General features: G+C 44.6%; 1 protein-coding gene across 10 annotated transcripts in view; it reads right to left on the bottom strand.

Moving 5' to 3' along the window:
• LOC309852601 (zinc finger and SCAN domain-containing protein 18-like) overlaps nucleotides 1-25,676 on the bottom strand; it is a 68,449-nt gene that overhangs the window by 20,479 nt on the left and 22,294 nt on the right. For 4 of the 10 annotated variants that reach the window (XM_082709588.1, XM_082709587.1, XM_082709589.1 and 1 more), the window contains one exon: nucleotides 17,990-20,610. The exons of the other annotated variants lie outside the window; for them this stretch is intronic. In XM_082709588.1, coding sequence (XP_082565714.1) covers nucleotides 18,982-20,547 — 1,566 coding nt within the window. In that variant the 5' untranslated portion in view covers nucleotides 20,548-20,610 and the 3' untranslated portion in view covers nucleotides 17,990-18,981. Of the gene's footprint in view, nucleotides 1-17,989; nucleotides 20,611-25,676 lie in introns of those variants that run through there. 10 annotated transcript variants of the gene reach the window in all.

Raw genomic sequence — 25,676 nt, 5'->3', positions numbered from 1 at the left:
GAGAGGAAGACAAACCATAAGAGATCTAAATCTCAGGAAACAAACTGAGGGTTGCTTGAGGGGAGGTTGAGAGGGGCTGGCTGGGTAATAGGACACTGGAGAGGGTATGTGTTGTGATGAGTGCTGGGTGTTGTGTAAGACTGATGAATTACAGAGCTGTACCCCTGAAACAAATACATTATATGTTAATTAACAAAAGAGTTCTCCCAATTTCTTATATAGACACAATGTCTCAAAAGTTTCTGTTCCAAGGAGTAAAGGATAAATTCAATTATTTTCAAAGAACTGCTCTTCAGTACAGTCTCTGACAATAAGTAATGAGAGTCTGACAGAGTCACTGTCACATTCACTGAATCCCCTTAGGTGTCTTTCTAGTGTGCTAACTCTGGTGTCTAATAAAAGCAGAACTATTCTGGAAACTTTTCCCACAGTTGAAACACTAGTACAGGGTCTCTTGAGAATGTATCTTCTAGTGCTTGACCAGACCACAGCTGTCCCAGAAGCTTTGGCACACTGATTACTCTCATAAGGTCTCTCACCAGTATGAGTCCTCTTGTGCCAAATGAGACCAGTGATATTACTGAAGTTTTTGACACTGGTTACAGCCATAGAGTTTCATACTAGTATGAATTCTCTGGTACCAGATGAGATTAAGGGCTCTCAAGACACATTTTCCCACACTCTTTTACACTCAATAGTGTAAAATTCTCTCCAGAATGATTTAAGATTTTAACGCAACGTGGGACTCAAATGTACAACCCTAAGATCAAATGTTGCATGCTCTAACTGAGCCAGCCAGGTGCCCTAGAGGGATTTTTTTTTTTTTTAAATGCACAATGAGGTGACCGTTGCAGTTGAAGGATTTTCCACATCCATACACTTACAGGATCTCTTTCTGTTGTGATTTCTCATGAGAAAGCATGAGATATTAATGAAGGCCTTTCCACACTCTACATACATAGGACTTCTCTCCTATGTGAATTCTCAGACAATGAGGTGGGAATCATCAGGGAAGGATTTTTCTCACATCTACATCTAATGGTTTTCTCTGGAATGGATTCTGTGATACAAAACAAGGGAAGAGTGATGGTTGAAAGACTTCCCACACTGGTTGCACTCATGGGGCTTCTCTCCTGTGTGTGCCCTCTTGTGCTCAATAAAGACAACAGCTGGCACTGAAGGCTTTCCCACAATTATTACATTTATAAGGATTCTCTCTACATGGATTCTTCGATGCACAATCAGGAGGTAATCCTTAGAGACGGATATTCCATGGCCATTACAGGGATAAAGTCTGTCTCCAGTATGAGTCCTCTGGTGCCCAAGGAAGTGAGATTTTTGTCTGAAGGATTGTCCAAACTTGTTGTATTCAGAGCATTTATCTCAAGTTACTTCTGCTCAAACACCTGCTCGCATCCCATCTCTCTGCATGGCTGCCTTTCTCTGACAATTATACCATGTTTGCCAAGAGTGCAGAATGGTTGGAGAATCACCACTTTGGGTACATCTGGAGGGCTTATCTCCTGTTAGATTTCCACCAAGGTGGCCAAGTTGATCAGCTTGGCTGATGGCTCTTCTATAGTCATTTTCATCAAATGTGTGAACTTTACAGCTGTTCCAACAATTACATATGTAACAGGAATGCTTAACATCTGAGTCAGGCTCACAGAAAGTTTTTGTGGCATGACTCTTTTGAGATGGAGCAGACTGAGCAGAGACTCATCCTTTCTCCATATTCACAACAACCACAGCCTTTCACCAGACCTTTGTGTTCTTCCGGGTGTACGCAGTTTGCCTCAAATGCTTCTCAGGGGTTTTTATGAAGCATTTCTACCTCTTTCTCATATTCTCAGATTTCTCCTAATGTATATAAACAGGAGTCATCCCTCATGAATCCTTCAATTTTCATGAAATTAGGTGGTTCGACCCCAAGAACATCCTAACAAGATGAAAGGATTCACAGCTTGTGGGGAACACCTCAGGCTACATAACTACCCCTTTGTCTCAATTCTCAGGACTCCTAGCTAGACCAGATCTACATGCAGGACTACAGAGAGCCACCTCTGCTCCAGACCCTCATGACCTCCTCACATTCATCCTCTTGTCAGAATCACATTCTCTCCATGTCTGCCCATAAACCCATGTCCTCTTTTCACATCACACTCGGGTCACAAATCCATGAACTCAAGCTTACGCTGGCCTCTGGGCTTCTTTTTCATGTACCAGTCCTCACCTTAAGCCAAAGATACCCAATAGTTGGTTATGTATTTCAAGCTGTGGAGAAGGAACTCACCAAAAGGATGCTATGATATATTTTGTTTTTTTGTTTTGTTTTGTTTTTTGGGTTTTTTTTTAAAGATTTTATTTATTTATTTGACAGAGAGAAATCACAAGTAGATGGAGAGGCAGGCAGAGAGAGAGAGAGGGAAGCAGGCTCCCCGCTGAGCAGAGAGCCCGATGCGGGCCTCGATCCCAGGACCCTGAGATCATGACCTGAGCCGAAGGCAGCGGCTTAACCCACTGAGCCACCCAGGTGCCCTATATTTTGTTTTAATTGCAATTTTTATTGAAGATAACTATAGAGGAGCGCCTGGGTGGCTCAGTGGGTTAAGGCTCTGCCTTCGGCTCAGATCATGATCTCAGGGTCCTGGGATTGAGCCCCGTATTGGGCTCTCTGTTCAGAGGGGAGCCTGCTTCCCGCCCCCCTCTCTCTGCCTACCTCTCTGCCTACTTGTAATCTCTCTCTCTGTGTCAAATAAATAAGATCTTTAAAAAAAAAAGATAACTGTAGATTCACATGCATTTGTAAGTAAGATTAGGGAATGGCACCTCGCACACTTTATTTAGTTTCCCCCAATGGTAACATCTCTCAAACCTTTAGTAAATATCACCACGACAGTAATAACTTTCATACTGATCATACTCCTATTTCTCCAATTTTAGTTGTACTCATTGGCTTGTGTGTGTATTAAGTTTTATTCAATTTTATCACTGTGGTAGGTTCCGGAGCAGTTCCAACACCAAAAGTATCTCTACCATGTATTGCCCCTTTATTACTACACTCACCTTCTTCTCAAGCCCAAAGTAATGCTTTTAATACCTTCTTTGTTTTCCAAGATCATTTTAAGTAAAAGGCATCATGGGAGGACCAACATCTGAAATCTCGCCTCTCTCTGATGATCACTCATATTCCATCCAGGGTTCCTCCTGATGCTTTTATCTTTCATTCATCCTCCACATTTCTTTTTCCTTTCCGTGTAATCAGCCCACAGCACAGAGATGCTGCACCTCATCCAGTACCTCTTGAGGCTTCAGACTGAGTTATTCTTTTAATTATGAAAAACAAAAGGTCCTCTCTCTTCTGAAGAAAACAGGGTTCTCGACAACTGCTGCTTTCTGCCATGTTTTTATTTTGTTATATTGATTCTGAAACACTGGATCATCACTCTAAGCAACCCAGCTATGATAGAAATATCCTTGGGCAGCCATTCTTCTCTCACCAAGAGACCCATCACCTCTTATTAAATCTTTGACTTTGCATTTCCAATATCAGCTATTATATAAAGAGAAACAAAATTTTGAAGATGTTTTTGACCCCTATCTAATCCTATACTAATATCAATAATATAAATTTATTTCAGAGATTGTTCATAGGAAAGCTAGAAAGATTTGGAAATTTGCCAAAGGCCTCACTGTGCAGAAGTTTCCATACCCTCTGGGAAGGTGACTCCCACCATCCCCAAACAACCCTGCACCACATGCCAACAGAGTATTTCTTCTCTTCCATGCTTACCTTGCTGTTTCTCAGAATAAATCCCCACCACTCGATTTTCTCATTTCTACCTGTGGTTTCAGCTTTCCTGCCTAGACTCTCTGCTAAAAATCACAGAACAGAAACTAGATCTGCAAAAGACGATCTCAAAGATTCCATGGAAATGAGTGAGCCAGGTATTTCTAATTACAAATACTTTCATGGATATGGGATTTCAAGCTGATAAATCCTAGGTAAGTGTCAGATTGATTGAACTGAGAGATGGAGTCAGGATCTCCAGGATCATTTTTAGTCCCAAAGGAAGAGAAGACTTCATCAAAATGGACTGCAGCATGAATACCAGTGAAATAAGAACTAAGGCTGAATAAACTGGTGAAAGTATTCTCCTGGTGACTATTGGGAATATTTAGTGTTATTTTTACTATTTTATATTCTGATGGTTATATAATCTATTTCCAATCCTTAGCACAGTAGAATATTTTTTAAATGGTTTCTCATTCTCATTGACCCTTCGGAATCCAGGATTAAACACTTTCCCCAAACCTCTTTATTTGTAAGAGCAACGTGGTTATTTGCAGAGGTTCTAAAAGGACTGGTCTTCATTTTTAACAGACAAGTTGTGCAGTCAAGCACATATCTGAAGTGTCGAACCTGAGAATAAATTCTTCCATACATCGATGCCATTATGTGACACGCCCGTCATGAAAGACAGGGATAAACTTCCTTTGGCATCATCTTACCACAAAGCTCACCAAGGGACAGCTGGAACCCATTCTGCAGCTTACAGTCTTGTAGAAAGAAATGAAGGTCCCTGGCAAGCTGGGAAAACTAGCATATTTGAGATGTTCAAGGAAAGAGGAACTGACCCACATGTATATATAGTACAGATGCAGTCTTCATGAGTTTTCTGGGTTTTTTTCACACTCATTATAAAAAAGAAAACCAGAGTGAACTACAGAAACCACTGGAGGGAGTGAGGCTAGTGAAAACATGGTCCTAGATCCTTAGTAAACCTGCAGGAGGTTCAGAGTCACTGAAGAGAAGCACCATAACCGCGCTGTTTACTCTGGGTAGGAACTACCATTGAAAAAGGCCAGAAACACACTTCTAAGAAAAAAGAAATCAAGAATTAGCAATTGTGCAAACAACAAAAGCTGTTGGTTTCTACACATACCTATGCATCATATGTGACTCTGTTTTCAGAGGTTTCAAGAAAGGATCTAGCCATATAGCTGACATCCACTAATGGAGATCTTTGACCTTGAACTGTCTCCAAGATGCTGCTTTGATGACTTGTGATGCTTTGGTTCTCCTTCTGTCCAAAATCTCCTTTCTTTCCCCCTCTGCACATTGTATTCCCAAACCAGCACATTATACTAGGCTCTCGTTTTTATACTGCCTTTCCCTTTCCCAACCTCATGGTTCCTCTGAATCTGTGTATTAGACAGCTGATGTCTCACACTCTCAGAGCTCTGCCAGACATTGTACACCGAAGAACTAAAAAGCTGAATGCCAGCATCCTACTCTGACAGTACCCACCCACCCATGCTGCTCCTCCCAGTAAATGGGCACTTCACATTCCCAGTGGAGTGGACCAGAAACGTGGGCCTTACCCCCCATTCTGTGTCTTTTCTCAAAAGTCACATCTAATTTGTCAGCTCTGACTTACAAATTCATCCAGAATCCCACCTCTCTGCAATTCCTCCACTACTGCGGTCCAGGCTGGAGTCATTCATTTAAAAGAAGAAAGATATACACACACATATATATGTAACCTGTTCTATTCCTGGAGAATCATTTTGGTATAGTTGAAGTCAAACTGAACTGTACATACAATTTTGGGTCTTTTTTTTTGTTTTTTCCCAGTTAATATTATGGGTAGTTTCCACATCATTAACACATCTTTATTAGCAGAAAAAATGGTGCAGTCCCTTTTAAGAACAATTTTGGGTTGAAATTAAAAATTTAAAAATGCAAAGCGTGTGGTAAATCAACATTAAAAATTCAAAACTAGGGGCACCTGGGTGGCTCAGTGGCTTAAAGCCTCTGCTTTCAGCTCAGGTCATGATTTCAGGGTCCTGGGATCGAGTCCATTGGGCTCTCTGGTCAGCAGGGAGCCTGCTTCCCTTCCTCTCTCTCTGCCTGCCTCTCTACCTACTTGTGATCTCTGTCTGTCAAATAAATAAAATCTTAATAATAAAATTCAAAACTAACATTAAGAGGACCTGGCCCTTGGTGTTATTTCATCAAACTTTTGCTCCAATTACATATACATATGGGTTATGAATGTGTGTTTCTTATAATGCCTGGGTCAAACAAAACAAAACAAAAAGAAAACCCCAGGCTGGAGAAACTCTTAGCCTTTTTGCAAGGACACATGTTCAAGATGCCCACTAAAGCACTGTTGGGAACACTGAAAAACTGCAAACTCCCAGATGTGCATCAACGCTGGGGGGAAGGGGTAATAATTTGTGGCAGCTTCACAAGGTAGAACACCGTACAACAGTGAAAACAGTACATGTGGAAACCAAAGTTTACATATCAAGCATGTCAATTCCAAACACACACAAACCATACTGGAGGCTACAGGTACTATACAGGGAAAAGCTGTTAGCAGCCTGAAGACAAAGGTTAAGTGTCTGCTAGATGTGTCACAAACCCCTTCTGTGATCTTAAGTCTCTTGGGGAGGGCCTGCTCCCTCTTGTGGTCACACTGGGGTGGCCCTTTTTCATTCACTAAACAAATGTTTGCTGAATGCCTACTGTGTGCCAGGTCCTGTTCTAGGCAGGGATCAATCAACACTGGATAAGAGAGGAAGACCCTGTCTGGTGGAACTGGCTTTCTAACGGGGAAGACACAAAGAACAAACTGCAAGGTGTCTCCATCACTCACTCTGCAAATTCAGAATGTACACATACGTGGATCCGTTTTCTTAGTTAGCACTGATGTCTCTGACTGCCCCTATCTCTACCTGCTGTTCAAAACCCAGAAACCAAGCAGATTCTGGGAATACACTGCTCAAGGAAGGCGGCAGGACTGTGACACAAGCTCCTAACCATGTGCACCCCTGTTCTAGAGCTCCTGAGGGTTCTGGCCATTACTAGGGGTGCAGTGGGAGACCTGGGACAGAGAACAGATGTGATCTGACACGCACCCCCCACAGACTCCCACTGGCTAACAAAGGAACAACAGATGGTGGGGAGGGCAGAGGCAAGGGAGCAGGGAGGAGGTACCTGTTAAAGAGTGAAAAGGGAGTGGTGAAGGGGTTGAAATCTGGAAATACCTTAGAGTTACAGACACGAGATTTTTGGGCAGAGAATATGTGGAAGTTGGGGAAAGAGAAAGATGAAGGTAGACATTGAGGCCTGTGGGTAGAAGGAGTATCCATTTATAGAGCCTGGAAGGACTGGCCTTGGGAGAGACCTGAGGCTTAGCTACAGACCGCAAGGTCTGAGGTGTCCTGTGGGGAGGGGCAACCCCGTCCATGACCGGAGATGGAGGTCAAAACTGGGAGGGTGAATTTAGCGCATAGGAGTACGATGGAAACATTAACACGCACTCCAAAGGTGCAGAGAGGGAAATTGGACTTGGAAGGGGAGGAGGCAGGCCCAAAGAGGAGAAAGCACCCTAGAGAACGGGACCAGGGAAACAGAAAAGGCTGTGCCAGCCCAAACCCTGTGAGGGAGAGGAGGGGCGTCCACCCAGACAGGGAGAGGGCAAGGAGGCAGCACACACCTGTGAGGCGCCAAAACAGTAAGGAAGGCTGTGCTTACAAGAGTTCTGACAGCTCTTACAGCTCTTACAAGAACTCTGACGGCTCTGACGGCTCTTACAGCTCTGACTCAAGGTAAGAATGAGTCTCCAGGAGCTTTCCTAGAAAGGTTTATTGAAGCCTATAAAATGTATAGCCCAACCAATCCTGAGGCACCAGAAAATCAGAGGGCAATGAATCTTGCTTTTGCCAGTCAGTCAGCCCCAGATATAAGGAGGAAACTTCAGAAAATCGAAGGATTTGAAGGGAAGAATCTGACTGAGTTAGTGGGAATAGCAGAAAAGGTATTTAACAACAGGGATGCACAAGAGGAAAAAAACAGACAAAAGAACTGGTTAAGATTTTGGCATTACATGAGGTGGGGAGGAGACGGGTAGGGGATAGTAAATGGAAGGAAAAGCCTAAGCACAGAGAAGGCAGGCGGGAGGACTTAGATTCAGATCAGTGCGCTTACTGTAAGGAAAAAGGACATTGGGTTAAAAGGAAGACAGCAATGCTTGCCACCAGAGACAGAAGGGGCCATGGTTTGGAGCCCCTGCCCAAACCTCGAGTAAAAACTGAAGTGGAGGGGAAATCAGTTGATTTTTTGGTGGACACGGGAGCCCAATTTTCATCATTACTTAAACCTATGGGAAAACTATCTGGAGAGGAAGTTTGGGTACAAGGAGCAAATGGCAGAGAGAGACATAAAAGGACAACAGAAAGGACTTTAAATTTGGCCTCGGGAATAGTTAAACTTCGATTTTTGGTCCTCCCTAATGCCCCATATAACTTGATGGGAAGAGATCTCCTCTACAAGTCAAGAGCTGGCATTCAGTTCTCAGAAGGAGACATGACTGTAACCTTGAGACAACCCACTGTACAAGTGTTTATAGCAGCAGTAGATGAATACCTCTTTTACAAGCCAGTCTCAAAACCAGAGGGAACAAAGTGGGGGAGCCTTTTCCAAATCCTACAGGACGAGTTTCCCCAGGTCTGGGCAGAAGGGAAGCCCTGTGGCTTGGCCAAGGAACAACCTCCAGTGGTGGTACAATTAAAGGCGACAGCTATGGCTGTTCGCGTTCAGCGGTACCCCCTTCCCCAGGAAGCAAAGGAAGGGATCAGAAAACACATTAACTGCTTCCAAGGAGACAGGATCCTAGTTCCTTGCAAATCTCCATGGAACACACCTTTGCTGCCCATTAAAAAGGCCGAGACTGGGGAGTACTGACCTGTCCAGGACTTGTGGGAAGTTAATAAACAGGTTGAAATATCCACCCGATGGTGCCTAACCCCTATACCCTACTCTCCCTCCTGGGCCCCAAAGGAACTGTGTATACTGTCTTAGATCTCAAGGATGCATTTTTCTGTATATCTCTAGCAAGGGAATCTCAGCCCCTTTTTGCTTTTGAGTTGTCCGACCCACAGAAAGGGCTTCAAGGCCAGCTCACCTGGACAAGACTTCCCCAAGGGTTCAAGAATTTGCCCACTATCTTCGACAAGGCCCTACACGAGGATTTGCCTGAGTACAGAATCTCCAACCCAGGAGTCACTCTTTTACAGTATGTTGATGACTAGCTAGTAACCGCTGAGGACTATGAGTCATGTTTGGGGGGGACGAGAGCTCTCTTACAGACTCTGCAGGAAAAAGGGCATCGGGTGTCCGTGAAGAAAGCACAGCTCTTTCAGAGCCATGCCACTTATCTAGGCTTTGACCTCCACGAGGGAGTGCGTTCATTATCTGAGTCCAGGAAACAGGTGATCACCCCATACCCCCGCCCCATCATGTCCCGAAAAGTGAGGGAGTTTCTTGGGATGGTGGGCTACTGTAGGCTGTGGATACCGTGGTTTGCGGAGATTGCCCGACCTCTCTACGAACTGGCAAAAGGAGGGCTCACTATGATAGAGTGGAAAGCTGTGGCAGGAGCATTTCAGGAATTACAAACAGTCTTACTGAGTGCCCCAGCATTGGCCATCCCAGATGTTACCAAGCCCTTCCAATTGTATGTGGATGAAAAGGCAGGGATTGCCAAAGGAGTTTTAACTCAGACTCTGGGGTCTTGGTGAAGGCCAGTAGCCTATCTTAGCAAGAAACTAGATCCAGTAGCAGCTGGGTTTCCCCCTTGCCTCCGCATAATTGCTGCAATGGCCTTCCTGGTCAAGATGCACGTAAATTGACTTTGGGTCAAAATCTTATCGTAACCACCACACACGCTATCGAGGGCCTCCTCTGGACTCCACCAGACCGATGGATGACGAACGCCCGAGTGACGGGGTATCAGGCCCTTCTCCTCAACGAACCAAGAGTGACCTTCCGACCCCCAGCAGTGCTAAATCCAGCTACACTGCTGCCAGAGGAGCTAGCTGACCATCCACACGACTGTGGGGAGGTCCTAACCCAAGTCACAGAAATAAGGCCGGATCTCAGAGACATTCCCCTCCCCAATGCCAAGATGACTCTGTTCACAGGTGGGAGTAGCTACATGGTCAATGGAAAGAGGTATGCAGGGGCTGCGGTGGTTTCTCCTGAGCAGAAACTCTGGACAGCAGCCCTGCCACATGGAAATTTGGCACAAAAAGTGGAAATGATTGCACTCACTAAGGTACTGCAGATGGCCAAAGGTAAAACCTCCAACATCTATACGGACAGCAGATATGCCTTTGCTACTCTTCATATACATGGGGCTATTTATAAAGGAAGGGGCCTATTAACAGCAGAAGGAAAAGGAATTAAAAACAGAGGAGAAATATTGGCTCTCCTCCAGGCTATTTGGGACCCAAAAGAGGTGGCTGTTATGCATTGCCCTGGACACCAAAAGGGGACTGATCTGATTTCAAAAGGAAACCACTTAGCAGATCAAGCCGCAAAGCAAGCAGCCCAAGAAACAGTGCAAGAAATGATTACACTCTCGGCTCCAGCCCTACCAGAAAAAACAAACTATTCAGAAGAAGATTTAAAGTATTTACAGAAATGGTTTAAATTGGACTATGAAGGGTGCCTGGGTGGCTCAGTGGGTTAAAGCCTCTGCCTTCAGCTCAGGTCATGATCCCAGGGTCCTGGGATCGAGCCTCACATCGGCTCCCTGCTTAGCAGGGAGTCTGCTTTCTCCTCTTTCTCTCTGCCTGCCTCTCTGCCTACTTGTGATCTCTGTCAAATAAATAAATAAAAATTTTTAAAAATTGGACTATGAAGGGGACTGGGCTAAGACTAAAGTAGGAAAAATAATTCTTCCTCGAAAACTAGGTAAGAAGTTAGTAGACCAGATACATCAGGGTTCTCATTTGGGGATATGCAAACTCAAGGACCTTATAGGCAAGCAATTCCAGGTTTCTAAATTAAGGCGTATGGTTCAGGATGTAGTTGATAGATGTGCTCAATGCCAGGCAGTTAATGTGGGAAGAACTAAAATGGAAAGAGGGAAAAGAGAAAGAGGTAAGGAACCAGGAATTTATTGGGAAATAGATTTTACAGAAATGAAACCCAGAAAATATGGGCACAAGTATATGTCAGTTTTTATAGATACCTTTTCAGGCTGGGTAGAGGCTTTTCCCGCCAAACATGAGACAGCAGGAGTGGCAGCCAAAAAGCTACTAGAAGAAATAATTCCTAGTTTTGGGCTGCCTCTCACGATTGTGTCAGACAATGGCCCTGCATTTGTGAGTTCAGTCTCACAGGCATTGGCCAAGGCCGTGGGCACTAATTGGAAACTACATTGTGCCTATTGGCCTGAGTTCTGGGCAAGTAGAGAGAATGAACCAGACTCTTAAAGAGACCTTGACAAAACTAATTCTGGAGACTGACGGTGGATGGGTGGATCTCCTTCCTATCGCCCTCCTCAGGGCACGATGTACACCCTATTTAAACAAGGTGACCCCATTTGAAATAATGTTTGGGAGACCCCCTGCCCTGCTCTGTCCTCGGCTACAGGAGGTTGCCCTAGCAGAAATGACTGATCAGTCTGTACTCCAGTCACTGCAGGCATTACAGTCTGTCTTAAAAAAAAGCCCATGCAGGGATCCGGACTGCCCACACTGGGACGGAGACAGAGGTGGAACCACATCCTTACCAACCCGGGGACTTGGTTTGGATACATCGTTATCAAGTGGGGAACTTGGAGCCTCGCTGGAAGGGACCATTCACTGTTATCCTGACCACCCCCATGGCAGTAAAAGTAGAAGGCATTAGAGCCTGGGTTCATGCAGATCATGTCAACCGAGCCGAGAGTTTAAGGACGCCCCCCAGAGATGGAAGCTGCAGCCGATAGACCTTGCTGACCATGGACTAAAGTTAAGACTAAAAAAACTGTTAGGGGAAAAAAAAAATGTTTATTGTTGCTCCTATTGTTACCTGTTTATGTAAAGTATAGGTGGGAAATTAGATGAACGGAATTAGGTAAAATGGAAAAGGTTATACAAAGTGTTGAATGGCTAACTTATCAGTCGACTGTGTACTACTGTTACTTTTTGGCCCCTGTGTTATAAACGCCCTAATGTCATTTGTACCAAAGAAAATTAGAGCGATAAAATATTAGTCTTACATGCTCAATATAACATAGAACTGGCTGAAAAGTCAAGGATTTGACTAATCTCCAAAGAAAAGGGGGGAATGTAAAGGCCTGGTTGGCCAGAGGGAGCCATTTTGTTTCAGTGAACTTAGATTGACCCTGCCCCTCCCAGAGGAACTTACTTGCAAAGCCTAGATAGAAGGGCGGGTCAGGCCAGGTGAAGACATCCAATCAGTGGGGCAAGCATATATTTATTGAGGTGAGTTTAAATCCCATTGGCCACCCGTGTGTGGGCTCAACCACCCCTATAAAGGTTAATCTGCGAGGCTGAGGCTGGGGAGGAGAAGGAGAGTCGTCCGAGCTGGGAAAGCCGTCAGAGCTCTTGTAAGAGCCGTGAGAGCCGCCAGTGGCCCCGCCGCCCCGAGCCGCAGCCTCGCCGAGCGGCCTTGCTCGGGTCATTGTCGTTACCTTTTCGTAAGAGACAGCCCTGACCGGTCAGTTTGACTCTTGATGCTTGGCGTGAAATAAAGCTTTGCTTGACCTTCACTTTGTATCAGTCTCATTCCTTTGATCATGGACCCCAACATTACTATTTACAGAAAAGTTTGCTGACCTCTGACGTATAGTGAGATATGATCACTGAATTTTAACTATTGAAAAGTTTGCAAAACCAGAAGATAATACTTCATACGCACTAGGATATCTATTATCCAACATACAGACAATAATAAGTGTGGGGGCGCCTGGGAGGCTCAGTGGGTTAAAGCCTCTGCCTTTGGCTCGGGTCATGGTCCCAGCATCCAGGGATTGAGGCCCACATTGGGCTCTTTGCTCAGGGCAGAGTCTGCTTTCTCCTCTCTGCCTACCTCTCCGCCTACTTGTGATCTCTTTCTGTAAAATAAATAAATAAAATATTTTTAAAAAATAGTGTGCAAAGGATGTAGAGAAATCGGAACACTTAGACATTGTTGGTGGGAATCTAAAATGGTACAACTGTGAACAAGTTTGGCAATCCTTCAAAAGCTTAACCAGAGACTTAAGTGAACCCAGAAGTTCCACTCCAGTTATCTGCTTAAGAGTGTTGATAGCATAAGTTGACACAAAAACCTGGACATAGTAGCATTATTCATAATAATGGAAAAACCATGTCCACAGACGAATGAATGAAAGGTGATATAGACACACAATGGATTATTCTTCAGCCATATAAGGAATGAAGCACTGACACATGCTACATCATGAACTCTGACAACATAATGCTAAATGACAAAACTCAGTCAAAGAGGACTACATATTTTACGATCCCATTTATATGAAATGTCAAGAGAAGTCTAATCTGTGGAGACAGAGAGTAGATTAGTGGCTGTCAGGGGCTGGGATGAGAGAGAAGGAGAATAGGCTCCCCACGAGCAGGGCTTGATTCCAGGACCCTAGGGATCATGACCTGAGCTAAAGGCGGACACCTAACTGACAGAGCCACCCAGGTGATCTTTTCTTTAACTTGAAAACTGTTGGGGCGCCTGGGTGGCTCAGTGGGTTAAGCCGCTGCCTTCGGCTCAGGTCATGATCTCAGAGTCCTGGGATCGAGTCCCGCATCGGGCTCTCTGCTCAGCAGGGAGCCTGCTTCCTCCTCTCTCTCTGCCTGCCTCTCTGCCTACTTGTGATCTCTGTCTGTCAAATAAATAAATAAAATCTTAAAAAAAAAAAAAAAAGAAAATTGCTTAATCTATTTTATCAAAAATGACCACTGATTCCGCTGAACTGCTTTGGTCACTATTGTAAGGGCCTGGTTAGCCAGAGGAACTTACCTGTAAACCCCAGATATAGGGGCGGGCCAGGCCTGATGGAGACATCCAATCAGTGGGGCGCGCATATATTTACTGTGGTGAGTTGAAATCCCATTTGCCACCTGTGTGTGGCCGGCCTCAACCACCTCTATAAAGGTTAGTCTGTGAGGCTGGGGGCGGGGTAAGTAGTAGGAGGAGTTAGAATAGCTGTTAGGATAGCCGTTAGAATAGACGTTGGGACAGCCCTTAGGGTAGTCTTCGGGAAAGTTGGAGCATTCATCGTACTCATAGGCAGAGGCGCCACGGCAAACGGCCTCACTACCAGCAGCCTAGCCACAGTAAGCGGCCTCCCCACCACTGAGCCGCGGCCCTGCCTTGAGCGGCCTCGCCGCCCTGGCTGTGGCCCCACTGCCCCCGGCCGGGGCCCCACCACGAGCGGCCTCACCAGAGCGGCATCATTCTGGGAGTGGCCCCATCTGGGGAGCGGCCTCGCCAGAGCAGCCTCATTCCAGGGAGCAGCAGCCCTGTCTGGTGAGCGACCTCGTCAGCAGCGGCCTCATCCGGAGTGGCCTCTTCTTGGGAGCAGCCCCGTCCAGGGAGCGGCCTCGTTGGAGCGGCCCTGTCCGGGGAGCAGCCTGTTCTGGAGCGGCCTTGTCCAGAGTGGCCTCGTCGGGAGCAGCGTCACGGAGATTAGAGTCTGCGTCGTTAGGGCTGTCGTCCTCGTCGTCATCGCCTCTTCGTCGTCAGGAGCGGCCTCGTCCGTCTGGGGAGTGGCCTGTCCAGCGAGCGGCCTCATCCTGGGAGCGGCCTCCTCGGAGGTGCTGCCTCGTGGGGAGAGGCCTCATCCAGAGTGGTCTTGTCCGGCGCAGCCTTCTTGGGAGCGGCCTTGTCGGGGTTGTCATCCTCTTCTCTTCGTAAGAGAGGGCCCCTACCTGTCAGTTTGATTTTCCATGCTTGGCGCGAAATAAGTTTTGCTTTACTTTCGCTTTGCATCAGTCTCGTTCCTTTGATCACGGACCCTAACAACTATAAGCTTAGAAGCCTGTATACTTACATCTTTGCTATTCCTTTCTCCTGGGACTTGGTTATACACACTCTCAACCCGTTTATCTTTTCGTGTCTCAAGTGTTGTCCTTGTAAATGTGGATTTTTTATTTGGCAAATATGCAGCCTTGCAACCCACACCCAACTTTTCTCCAGTGAAGCAATCTCCCCAATTGTTTCCCATGAAGGGATCCCAATAGCTTTGTTGCCCCTCCCTGGTATTTAAGAGGTGGAGGGAGTCTCTCCTCCCTAAATCCTGTTCTCTCTTGGTCCATAACATCACCCACCCTGGCTTCCAGCCTCCCTCCTAAGCCATTTCTTCTTCACCTGGCTAACTCTTTTCTGTTCTTCCCATGATCGACTGCTTCTTTGGTCACCACTCTTGAGTGTTCACTTAACATAATCAGGTCTAACAAGCCTCTTGCCTGCCTCATCGTGCCTGCTCTGATGCCCCCAAAATCCCTCCTGCGTCAGTACATACTGCTTTCTGCGTGAGGCAGTCTTCCCTCCTTACCCCTTTGTTAACCTCTCCTCCTCTTACAACTCACATTATGTTTTCATGATTGTTGGATAAATGCCCAACTTGCTCTCTAGCTGGACAGCTCCATGGGGCTGGACACGTCTGTTGTCTTCCACAGGGGATCAATGTGCCAAAAGGAGATACTCACCAAATGTTTGCTGATTTGTATGAACTGGAAGGCATATTCCAAGATATTAATAATGATTGCTGGTAACAAGGGAGATGCTGGATGCAATTTCTTAATTTTGTTATTTTTCTGTACATCCTGAATATTTTTTTTCAGTGAGGAATAATTACTTTAGAAATAGAAAATAAAAAAAAAAGAAGAAGAAGAAAGAAAGGAAGGAAGGAAGGAAGGAAGGTAGAAAAGAAACAGAAAACAGGGACGCATGGGTGGCTCAGTTGGTTAAGCAGCTGCCTTCGGCTCAGGTCATGATCCCAGCGTCCTGGGATCGAGTCCCACATTGGGCTCCTTGCTCCGCAGGGAGCCTGCTTCTCCCTCTGACTCTGCCTTCCACTCTGTCTGCCTATGCTCGCTCTCACTCGCTCTCTCTCTGACAAATAAATAAATCTTAAAAAAAAAAAAAAAAAAAGAAACAGAAAACAAAGATACGCACCCAAGATATGGCTGTCCACTGTTCACTGGTGCTGGCCACCTCCATCTAACTTAGTTCAACAAACATTCATGTGGATGTGCTACAGTATTCTAAGGGCCAGGGATACAGCAGAAACCAAACCAAGAGCTTTACAGGCCAACAGGAAAGATAAACAGGTACAATGAATCATGTATCAATCAGTTGGCAGTCAGTGCCTTGAAGATACATGAAGCAGGGAAGGAGAATGGGGGAGTGTGTGTTGGGCAGGGGCAGTCTCTCTTAAATAGAAAAGTCAGCAAAGAGCTCACTGAAAAGGTAATGTCTGAGTAATGAACTGCAGGTAACGAGGTGATCCCAAAGGTACTGGAGGGAAAGGATCCCCACAAAGTGAACACTGATTGCAGAGGCCCTGAGATAACATGACTGGCATTTGAGGATTTGAGGGAGGCCACTGAGACTGAAACAGACTAACTCAGGGCAATATCAGAGAAGAGGCCTAGGAGGTGACAGAGGCATGAATTAAAACACTGCCAGGCCATGGGGTACCTGGGTGGCTCAGCTGGTTAAGTATATGACTTGATCTCAGTTCTGGTTCTCTCTTTTAAGATTTTACTTACTTATTTGAGAGCAAGCACAGCGGGGAGAGCAGAAGGACAAGCAGATTCTTCACTGAGCTCAGAGCCCGATGCAGGGCTCAATTTCAGTACCCTGAGGTCATAAACTGAGCCAAAATCAAGAGTTGGACATCCGACCAACCAAGTCACCAGGGTGCTCCTCAGCTCCAACTTCTGGTTCCATCATCACCCCTCCTCTAACTCTGACCCTATAAGGGCTCCTGTGATGACACTGTCACCACCAAATAACCCAGGATCATCTCCACATTGCAAGATCTGGATTCCATCATGTAGCCTTCCAACAGGTGTTCCTGATTGTTGTATTGAAGAATTGCAACCCAGCCTGTGTGAGGATGAAGAAGACATTGGGTCTGCACATATGGTTAAAACTAGTCATATTGGGGGCGTCTGGGTAGCCTGGTCAGCTCAACATCTGCCTTTGGCTGTCATCCCAGGGCCTGGGATTGAGCCCCACATCTGAGCAGGGATCCCATTTCTCCCTCTCCCCGGGCTTGTGCTCTCAAATAGAATCTATTAGAAACAAAAGCCAATAAAACAATAAACTATTGTTTTGGCCATGTACTGGTCATGAGTTGGGCAGGGCTTTTAAGAGGCAACGCACGAGACTCCTCACAGTCCATCAACCTCACAGTTTCAGCTGTTAGCCCTACGTACCCAGCTGCAGTATCTCCAAAGCAAATGAAGAGATTTTCTTCTATACTGCCCCAAGGGACTCCTTTTCTTAACTAGTATGGAAGGGAAATGTAAATTGGCAGTGGCCCTGCTGGAGTTTCAGGAAGAAGCAAGCAAAAAGAGCAAAAGAAGAGAGAAAAAGGGCTGGTGAAAATTTCCTATAATGCTTGTGTTAGTTTTCTATCACTGCCATAACAAATTACCACAAACTTAGCAGCTTAAAACAACACAAACTTATTATCTCATTTATTATCTCACAGCCTTTATTCCATGGCTCTCAAGGGGAGCCACCCACAGGGCTCTGAGGCTATGCCAACCAGCTGTGGCCAGCACTGTATTTCCACAGGTGGGACGTCCCTATGTGGCCAGCACTGTATTTCCACAGGTGGGACGTCCCCAGATCATCCTACACCTCTCCTGGCCTCCTACTCCTCATTTTCCGAGACCCATCCTCTCCTCACAATGACCTCCAAGTCTCAAAGAAGGAAGTTATTCCTATTCCCCTAACCATGGGATGCTCTCACATGAGAAAAAACTTCTTCCCAGATGTTTCCCATCTGTGCTTACAGTGGCCTTGTGACCCTTCTGGTAACAAAAGATCCAAAGAAACCCAAAATTTCCCTTCCTCTGGCTCCCTCTTTGTACTCCTTATCAAATTATTATAGCAACAAAGTATGGCTTATAAGAGAAAAAAAATCATACATGATTGTAGGCCCCAAGAAAACCACATTTATTTCTCCATGACCAATATCCAGTCTACATCCACATGTGTACATACCTTTACATGGCAGTAATAACAGCAAGTCTTCTATTTTACGCCTCTTTTACTGTTGTTCTTACCTACCATATTATAAGCATTTTCAGCACAGTAACAAAACCTTCATAATTACGGTTCAGCATGACTGCATAGAACAAATTAGAAATGTCCTGGATGAACAATGGGGGGAGGTGATAACAGAAACATAGGAACTCATTATATTTTTATTTCCACAACTAAAATAACACATCCCATTTCTCAAAAGCAGCCCTTTCCATCTTGGTACAAGCCAGCTTCAGTCCTCACAGGGACAATTTCATTGTTGACTCACAAGCAACAACCTCATCCAGTCGCCCCTTCCGAAACAAATCCTTTGTGCTTGAGAGGATTGTGACAGAGGCAGACATACAAACAGCAAAATCTAACTACAGTTCTGTGGTTGCCATAGGGTAGAGAATTGTGTGCAGGCTATCACCAGGATGTCTTCGCTGACACAGAGTAGACGGTATGAGCTGCCAAAAGCTTTTCTCACTGATTATACTGGATCCTACTAAGAGTTTGCTTATGTACAAGGCTGACATTCCTTATTAACGGGTTCCACAGACCAATTACTTACTGAATGCATTCACAGCCTCTTTACTGTTTAAGCACTCTGACGCATCTCCAGGAAGCATCTTGCTGACATTCACAGATTTTATTCCAGTGTGTGTGCTGTTACATTTGGTATTGGCTACATAATTCCTGAAGGCTTTTCTACACTTATTACCATCCTGCTTTCCCCAGGAGTTGCTTACTGTACAGATTTAACAGTATGGCTAAGGAAAGCCTCACATTCAGTAATTCACTGGGTAGCTCAAAGACTCCTGTTCTACCCCTGAAGACATTCCTCCTTCATTCAGCTTTCTGAGACCAAGGCAGGAGACGAATGTGGCCCACATTCATCATATTTCCATGGGTTGCTCTCCAGAGTGTGTTCTTTGATGTCGGATGAGGGAAGAGCTCCTTCTGAATGTCTTCCCACACTGAGGACACTGGCTGGAACCCTCTCTGCTGTGGAGTCTCTGATGTACTGCAAGGTGAGAGTTTTGCTTGAAGGACTTTCCACATTCAGGACACTGGTATGGGGTCTCCTTTGTGTGAATTCTCTGGTGCTTGGTCAGACAGGAGCTATCCCTGAAAGCTTTGCCACACTGATTACACTCATAGGGCTTCTCACCAGTATGAGTCCTCTGGTGCCGGATGAGGCCAGCAATGTTTCTGAAAAGTTTCTGACACTGGTTACAGCCATAGGGCTTCTCACCAGTATGAATCCTCTGGTGCCGAATGAGGTAAGCACTCTCAATGAATGTTTTCCCACACTCTTTACATTCGTAGGGTTTCTCCCCAGAGTGGATTTTTTGATGTACAATGAGGTGAGAGTTTCGGTTGAAGGACTTCCCGCACTCCACACATTCAAAGGGTTTCTCTCCAGTGTGAGTCCTCTCATGCTGGGTAAGGTATGAGCCATCCCGGAAAGCCTTTCCACATTTGCTACATTCATAGGGCTTTTCCCCAGTGTGGATTCTGAGATGCACAGTGAGATGGGAGATGTCGGTGAAAGGTTTTCCACACTCATTACACCTATATGGTTTTTCTCCTGTATGAGTCCTTTGATGCAAAATCAGAGACGAATTTCGGTTGAAGGTTTTCCCACATTCTAGACATTCATAAGGTTTCTCACCAGTGTGAATTCTCTGGTGTTGTGTGAGAGCTGATCCATCACTGAAGGCTTTCCCACATTTATTGCATTTATAGGGCTTCTCTCCTGTATGGATTCTTTGATGCACAATCAAGTTATAGTTCTTGGAAAATGATTTTCCACATTCATTACAGGTATAAGGTTTCTCTCCAGTGTGAGTTCGGTGATGCAGAACAAGAGAAGAGTTCCGTTTGAAGCATTTGCTACATTCAGTGCATTTATACAGTTTCTCTCCAAGGTGATTCCTCCTGTTTTCATTAAGAGATGAATTCAGGGTAAAGATGTCCCCAAAGTCCTTACCTTCATACAGTTTCTTCCCTCTTTTCACTATTTTTTCTTCACCAAGAGGGGTAAAATGGTTGAAAGATTTACCACTTTCAGGGTATTTATAAGGTTTCTCTCTCGTTTGATCTCTACCAAGTTGAAAAACTTCCACAGAGTGGTTGAAGGCTTTTCCACATGCGTCACTGTCACTATTTCGCTTAGCTACATAATTTTTCTGACAACTCTGTAAAGCTGGGTCACAATCCAAACTTTTAACATCTGAATCACATATATGAAAACCATTTGTAGGTACTCTCTTAGATGGCAGAAGGTCTGAGCTTGCACTCAAATGCTCTCCAAGTCCAGAATATTGACAGATTGCTTCCTGAGCCCCTGGTTTCTCCTGAGTTAAAGCTGATTGCCTCAAATAACCCTCCCGGTTCTTACAGTCCCAATTATCACCTAGAATGGAAAGATGGGGACCCTCTCTTGTAAATCCTTCCATTTCCACGTCACAGGTTGGTTCTTCCTCAGAAATATTCTGTCATTTTCAATCTCATGTCTCAGGCTGAAAAGTAAACAATGAAAAAGACAGACTTAAGTACGTAAAGCTATACCTGGAAGAGGAATAAAAAATAATGACAGGCCAGGTATGTGGATCCATATTTTTATTTTTTTCAATTTTTTTAAAGTTTTTATTTATTTATTTGACAGAGAGAGAGAGAGATCACAAGTAGGCAGAAAGGCAGGCAGAGAGAGAGGGGGAAGCAGGCTCTCCGCTGAGCAGAGAGCCTAACACAGGGCTCGATCCCAGAACCCTGATATCATGACCTGAGCCAAAAGCAGAGGCTTAACCTACTTGGCCACCCAGGCGCCCCCATACATACCACATCTTAGCCATTCATCTATCAGTGGGCACTTGGGTTGCTTCCATATCTTGGCTATTATAAATAATACTGCAATGAATAGTAGGGCATATATTTTTTCCAATTAGTGTTTTGTTTCCTTTTTGGAGGTAAATAACCAGTAGTGGAATTACTACATCATACGACATTTTTGTTTTTAATTTCTTGAGGAAACTCCATTCTGTTTTAGACAGAGGCTGAACCAATTTACATTTGTGGGTATTTTGACTTCTTCAAACTAACACCTGTACAAGGGGAAGGTAAAGAGAGTCAAGAGACGGAGCCAAGAACAGTTTCAAAGACCTATATGGCATCTTCATTCCCCTAGAGAACAAGCAGGAGGAACAGTACAAACAAGTATCACCAAAAGAATGAAACTGAGATGTAGGAGACCAGAGGTCAGGGGTCACTGCTCACACTGGAACACCATCTTGGCTATTGTGTGCTAGCCCCTTCCACCCACTGCCCACATCGACATTCAATACATATTTTTTTTTTTAAGATTTTTATTTATTTATTTTACAGAGAGAGATCACAAGTAGGCAGAGAGGCAGGCAGAGAGAGAGAGGGGAGGAAGCAGGCTCCCTGCTGAGCAGAGAGCCCGATGCGGGACTCCATCCCAGGATGCTGGGATCATGACCTGAGCCGAAGGCAGCGGCTTAACCCACTGAGCCACCCAGGCGCCCTCAATACATATTTTCAAAGACCCAACCTCACCATGTGCTTATGATAGTGCTGAATGAGCAGTTTTCACCCCAGCTTTGTAGTCAGAGTTCTGTCTCCATGGATGGGACAAAGCATAAACTTGAAGACATGAAGGTTTAAAAGTCCTAGATCTGTCACGCTGCAGGGTTACTATGAGAGTTAGATCATGTCTAACACTGCTTCTGACCTCGGGAATGGACGGCATTTTGTATGTGGCTGCTAGTGTCTCCACCATTATTGATCTTCCTCTAACCAACCCCCTACCCCTTTTATTTCATGATAACAAGACAACTGGCTCCTCGTTTCTTTTAAGCAAAATGAAATTTGCTCCTTACCTCAGAAAGAAGTATTTTTTTTTAAAAACTCTAGATGGAGAAAAATACCGACACAAAATCAAAGTTTAAATTACATAGGATACCTTCATGATCAATAAACATAAACCACACAGATAAAGAATAATAAATTTAATATCAACATTTTAAATTTCCTCACAAAAACAAAAACAAGTAAGAGCCAAAACACAGGGGCAAATGAAGAAATAATGTCATAATATATAAAAGAGACAAAGGAAAAGTGCCTAAGATCTATAAAGAATTCTTACAAAATAGCACATAAAGGGGAAAAGGGACACCAAAAGGCACTTTATAGAAAACACAAATATCCTGAAAACATGAGTATCTGCTCACTTTTCATTCAAGTGAAAATAAAACAAGGCATGAGAATATAAAGCTTAGGCACCTCATGGAAAAGAGTATTGGTGGGCATGTAAAGTGGTCAGTACACTCAGCAATACAGAATGGTAGCAACATCAAAACATAAAATGGGGGGGCGCCTGGGTGGCTCAGTGGGTTAAAGCCTCTGCCTTCGGCTCAGGTCATGATCCCAGGGTCCTGGGATCGAGCCCCGCATCGGGCTCTCTGCTCAGCAGGGAGCCTGCTTCCCCTTCTCTCTCTGCCTGCCTCTCTGCCTACTTGTGACCTCTATCTGTCAAATAAATAAATAAAATCTTAAAAAAAAAAAAACATAAAATGGGCACATTCCAATGTCCAGCAATTCCACATGTAGGCATCTCATACTGAGAAGCAGGAGTCCCAAGCATAAGTGGGTATCAATCTATACCTAGGAAGACAGTCTTAAAGACCAACAGAGAGAAAAAAGAACACTGGGGAAGGAGTAAAAAGTATCTTAACAGATTTTCTTCTTAAAGTTTTATTTGAAAGAGAGCATGAGAGGAGGGAGGGTCAGAGGAAGAAGCAGAATCCCCACTGAGCAGGGAGCCTGAAGTGAGACTCGATCCTGGGACTCCAGGATCATGACCTGAGCTGAAGACAGTTGCTTAACCAACTGAGTCACCCAGGCGTCCAACAGATCACTTAATAATAGCAAAAGTAGAAACCTGAAAGTAATGGAAGGTCATTTTAAAGGTGCTGAGGGAGGGGCACCTGGGTGGCTCAGTGGGTTAAGCCTCTGCCTTTGGCCTGGGTTGTAGTCTCAGGGTCCTGGGATCGAGCCCCGCATCAGGCTCTCTGCTTGGTGGGGAGTCTGCTTCCCCCTCTCCCTCTGCCTGCCTCTCCGCCTACTTGTGATCTTTGTGTCAAATAAATAAAATCTAAAAAGTGCTAAGGGAGATATGAGGAATTTGAGAGGCAAAGTGGGGGACTTGGAGGGAAGGGAAGAAAAAAAAATGAAACAAGATGGGATCAGAAGGGAGACAAACCATAAGAGACTCTTAATCTCACAAAACAAACTGAGGGTTGCCGGGGGCAGGGGGGTATAGAGAAGGTGGTTGGGCTATGGATATTGGGGAGGGTATGTGCTATGGTGAGTGCTGTGAAGTGTAAACCTGAGGACCCACAGACCTGTACCCCCGGGGCAAATAACACATTATATGTTAATTTTAAAAATGTGGAGAAAAAAATAAAAATAAAAGCATCCGATTGGGGGGAAAAAAGTGCTGAGGGGGAAATACTCTCAGATACACTACTGCATGGGGTAAGACAAAGACAACTTCAGAAAAGCAAGAGTTTATCTCCAAGGATACTAGCCAAAAGAATTAGGAAAAGTTGGGCGTGCTTAGGTGGTTCAGAGGGTTAAGTCTCTGCCTTTGGCTCAGGTCATGATCTCAGGGTCCCGGGATCAAGCCCCGCATCGGGCTCCCTGCTCAGCAGGGAGCCTGCTTTCCCCTCTCTCTCTGCCTGCTTGTGATCTCCCTCTCTCTCTCTCTGTCAAATAAATTAATAAAATCTTTAAAAAAAATTAGGAAAAGTTGTTCTTCACAGGGGGAAAAAAAAGAGAAAAAAAGAGAAGGAAATGATTATTTAAAATGTATTTAAATCAAATCCAATGTATCAAACGCAACATCACAAAAAACGCAGCAGTAACAATGACGGGGAGTTAACAACAGGATGGACTAAAATGTCAAATGGCAATGCATTTTGAGATGAGAAAGGCATAACAAAATTAAGTGTCCTGACATCCATCCATTGGTCAGAATTCACATTAGACCTAGTCAAATCAGAAATAAGAGAATAAATACAATGTAAAACTTCCAAACCCACAGAGCAGTGGTTTTCAACCAGACTCAGTGTTACTCCCCAAAGGACATCTGAAATGTGTGAAAACGTTTTAGGTTATCATGAATGGGTGGGCACATGCTACAGGAATCTAGGAAGCAGAGGCCAGGGATGCTGCTAAACACCTTTAAATACACAGGATAGTCCCTCAAAACACAGAATGGCCCAGCCCCAAGTGTCAATAGTGCTGAGGTAGAAAGCCCCTGTTGTAGTAAGACAGAATGAAGGAGAGAATGTAATTAGCTAGCTTGACCCACAGCAGGATGAAGAGCCACAAAACAACAGTTAGAGCCAAACAAGTGCTTTCTGAGTGCAAGTAGGACATTTGCTAACACTGCCAATAAACCCGGCCAAAGAACAAGTTCAAACAAAGTAAGACCACAGTATGACACAGACCATGCAGCCTGCTTTTTATTTTTAAGATTCTTATTTATTTGAGTGAGCAAGCAAGAGAAAGAGCACAGTGGGGAGTGGGGGGAAGCAAAGGGAGAGGGAGCAGCAGACTCTCCCCTGAGCAGGGAGCCCAAAGAGAGAGTGTGTGTGTGTGTGTGTGTGTGTGTGTGTTTGTTTTAAGGATTTGATTTATTTATTTGACAGGGAGAGACGCAGTGAGAGAGGGAACACAAGCAGGGGAAGTGGGAGAGGGAGGAGGAGGGAGTCTGATGCAGGGCTCTATCCCAGGACTCTGGGGTCATGACCTGAGCAGAAGGCAGACGCTTAAATCACTGAGCCACCCAGGCATCCCAGACCCCAACCTCTTAACTAGAAATGTGGTCAAGTTAAGAACCAGTGGCAGAAAGAAAACCAAATACAAGAAAAACATTAAGTAAAACAAAGTTCTACTTATTGGGAAAAACAAAAACCTATTTCTCAGAATTCAGAGATCAAAGAGAAATCTCAAGAGAAATTAGAAAACACCTAGAACCAAACTGAACAGTGGAAATGGTATATCTCAAAACATGTGGCAAATCAGGATGCAGCTAATACCATTCCTCAGGAAATATTGACCTTTAAGATTTATGTTTAAAAAAAAAAAAGACAAATAAATAAAATCTTTTAAAAAAATAAAAAATAAATAAAAAAGACTAAGTCACGGTTCAACTTAAGACTTATGAGAAAGAGCGAAGGAGTAAGCCAACAGGAATAGAAGGAAGGTGATAATAAAGGTAACAGCAGAAATTAAAGAACAAAATAAAGAATATACAAGAAGATAAAGAAAACCAGGTGCCTGGGTGGCTCAATGGGTTAAAGCCTCTGCCTTCAGCTCAGGTCATGAACCCGGGGTCCTGGGATCGAGCCCCACATTCGGGCCCTCTGCTCAGCATGGAGCCTGCTTCCCTTCCTTTCTCTCTCTTCCTGCCTCTCTGCCTACTTGTGATCTCTGTCAAATAAATAAATAAATAAATCTTAAAAAAAAAAAAAAAAAAAAAGAAAGAAAAGAAAAGAAAGAA

This window comes from Mustela nivalis (assembly GCF_964662115.1).
Source record: "Mustela nivalis genome assembly, chromosome: 18".
NCBI lineage: Eukaryota > Metazoa > Chordata > Mammalia > Carnivora > Mustelidae > Mustela > Mustela nivalis.
This window is presented reverse-complemented; position numbering and strand designations above follow the sequence as displayed.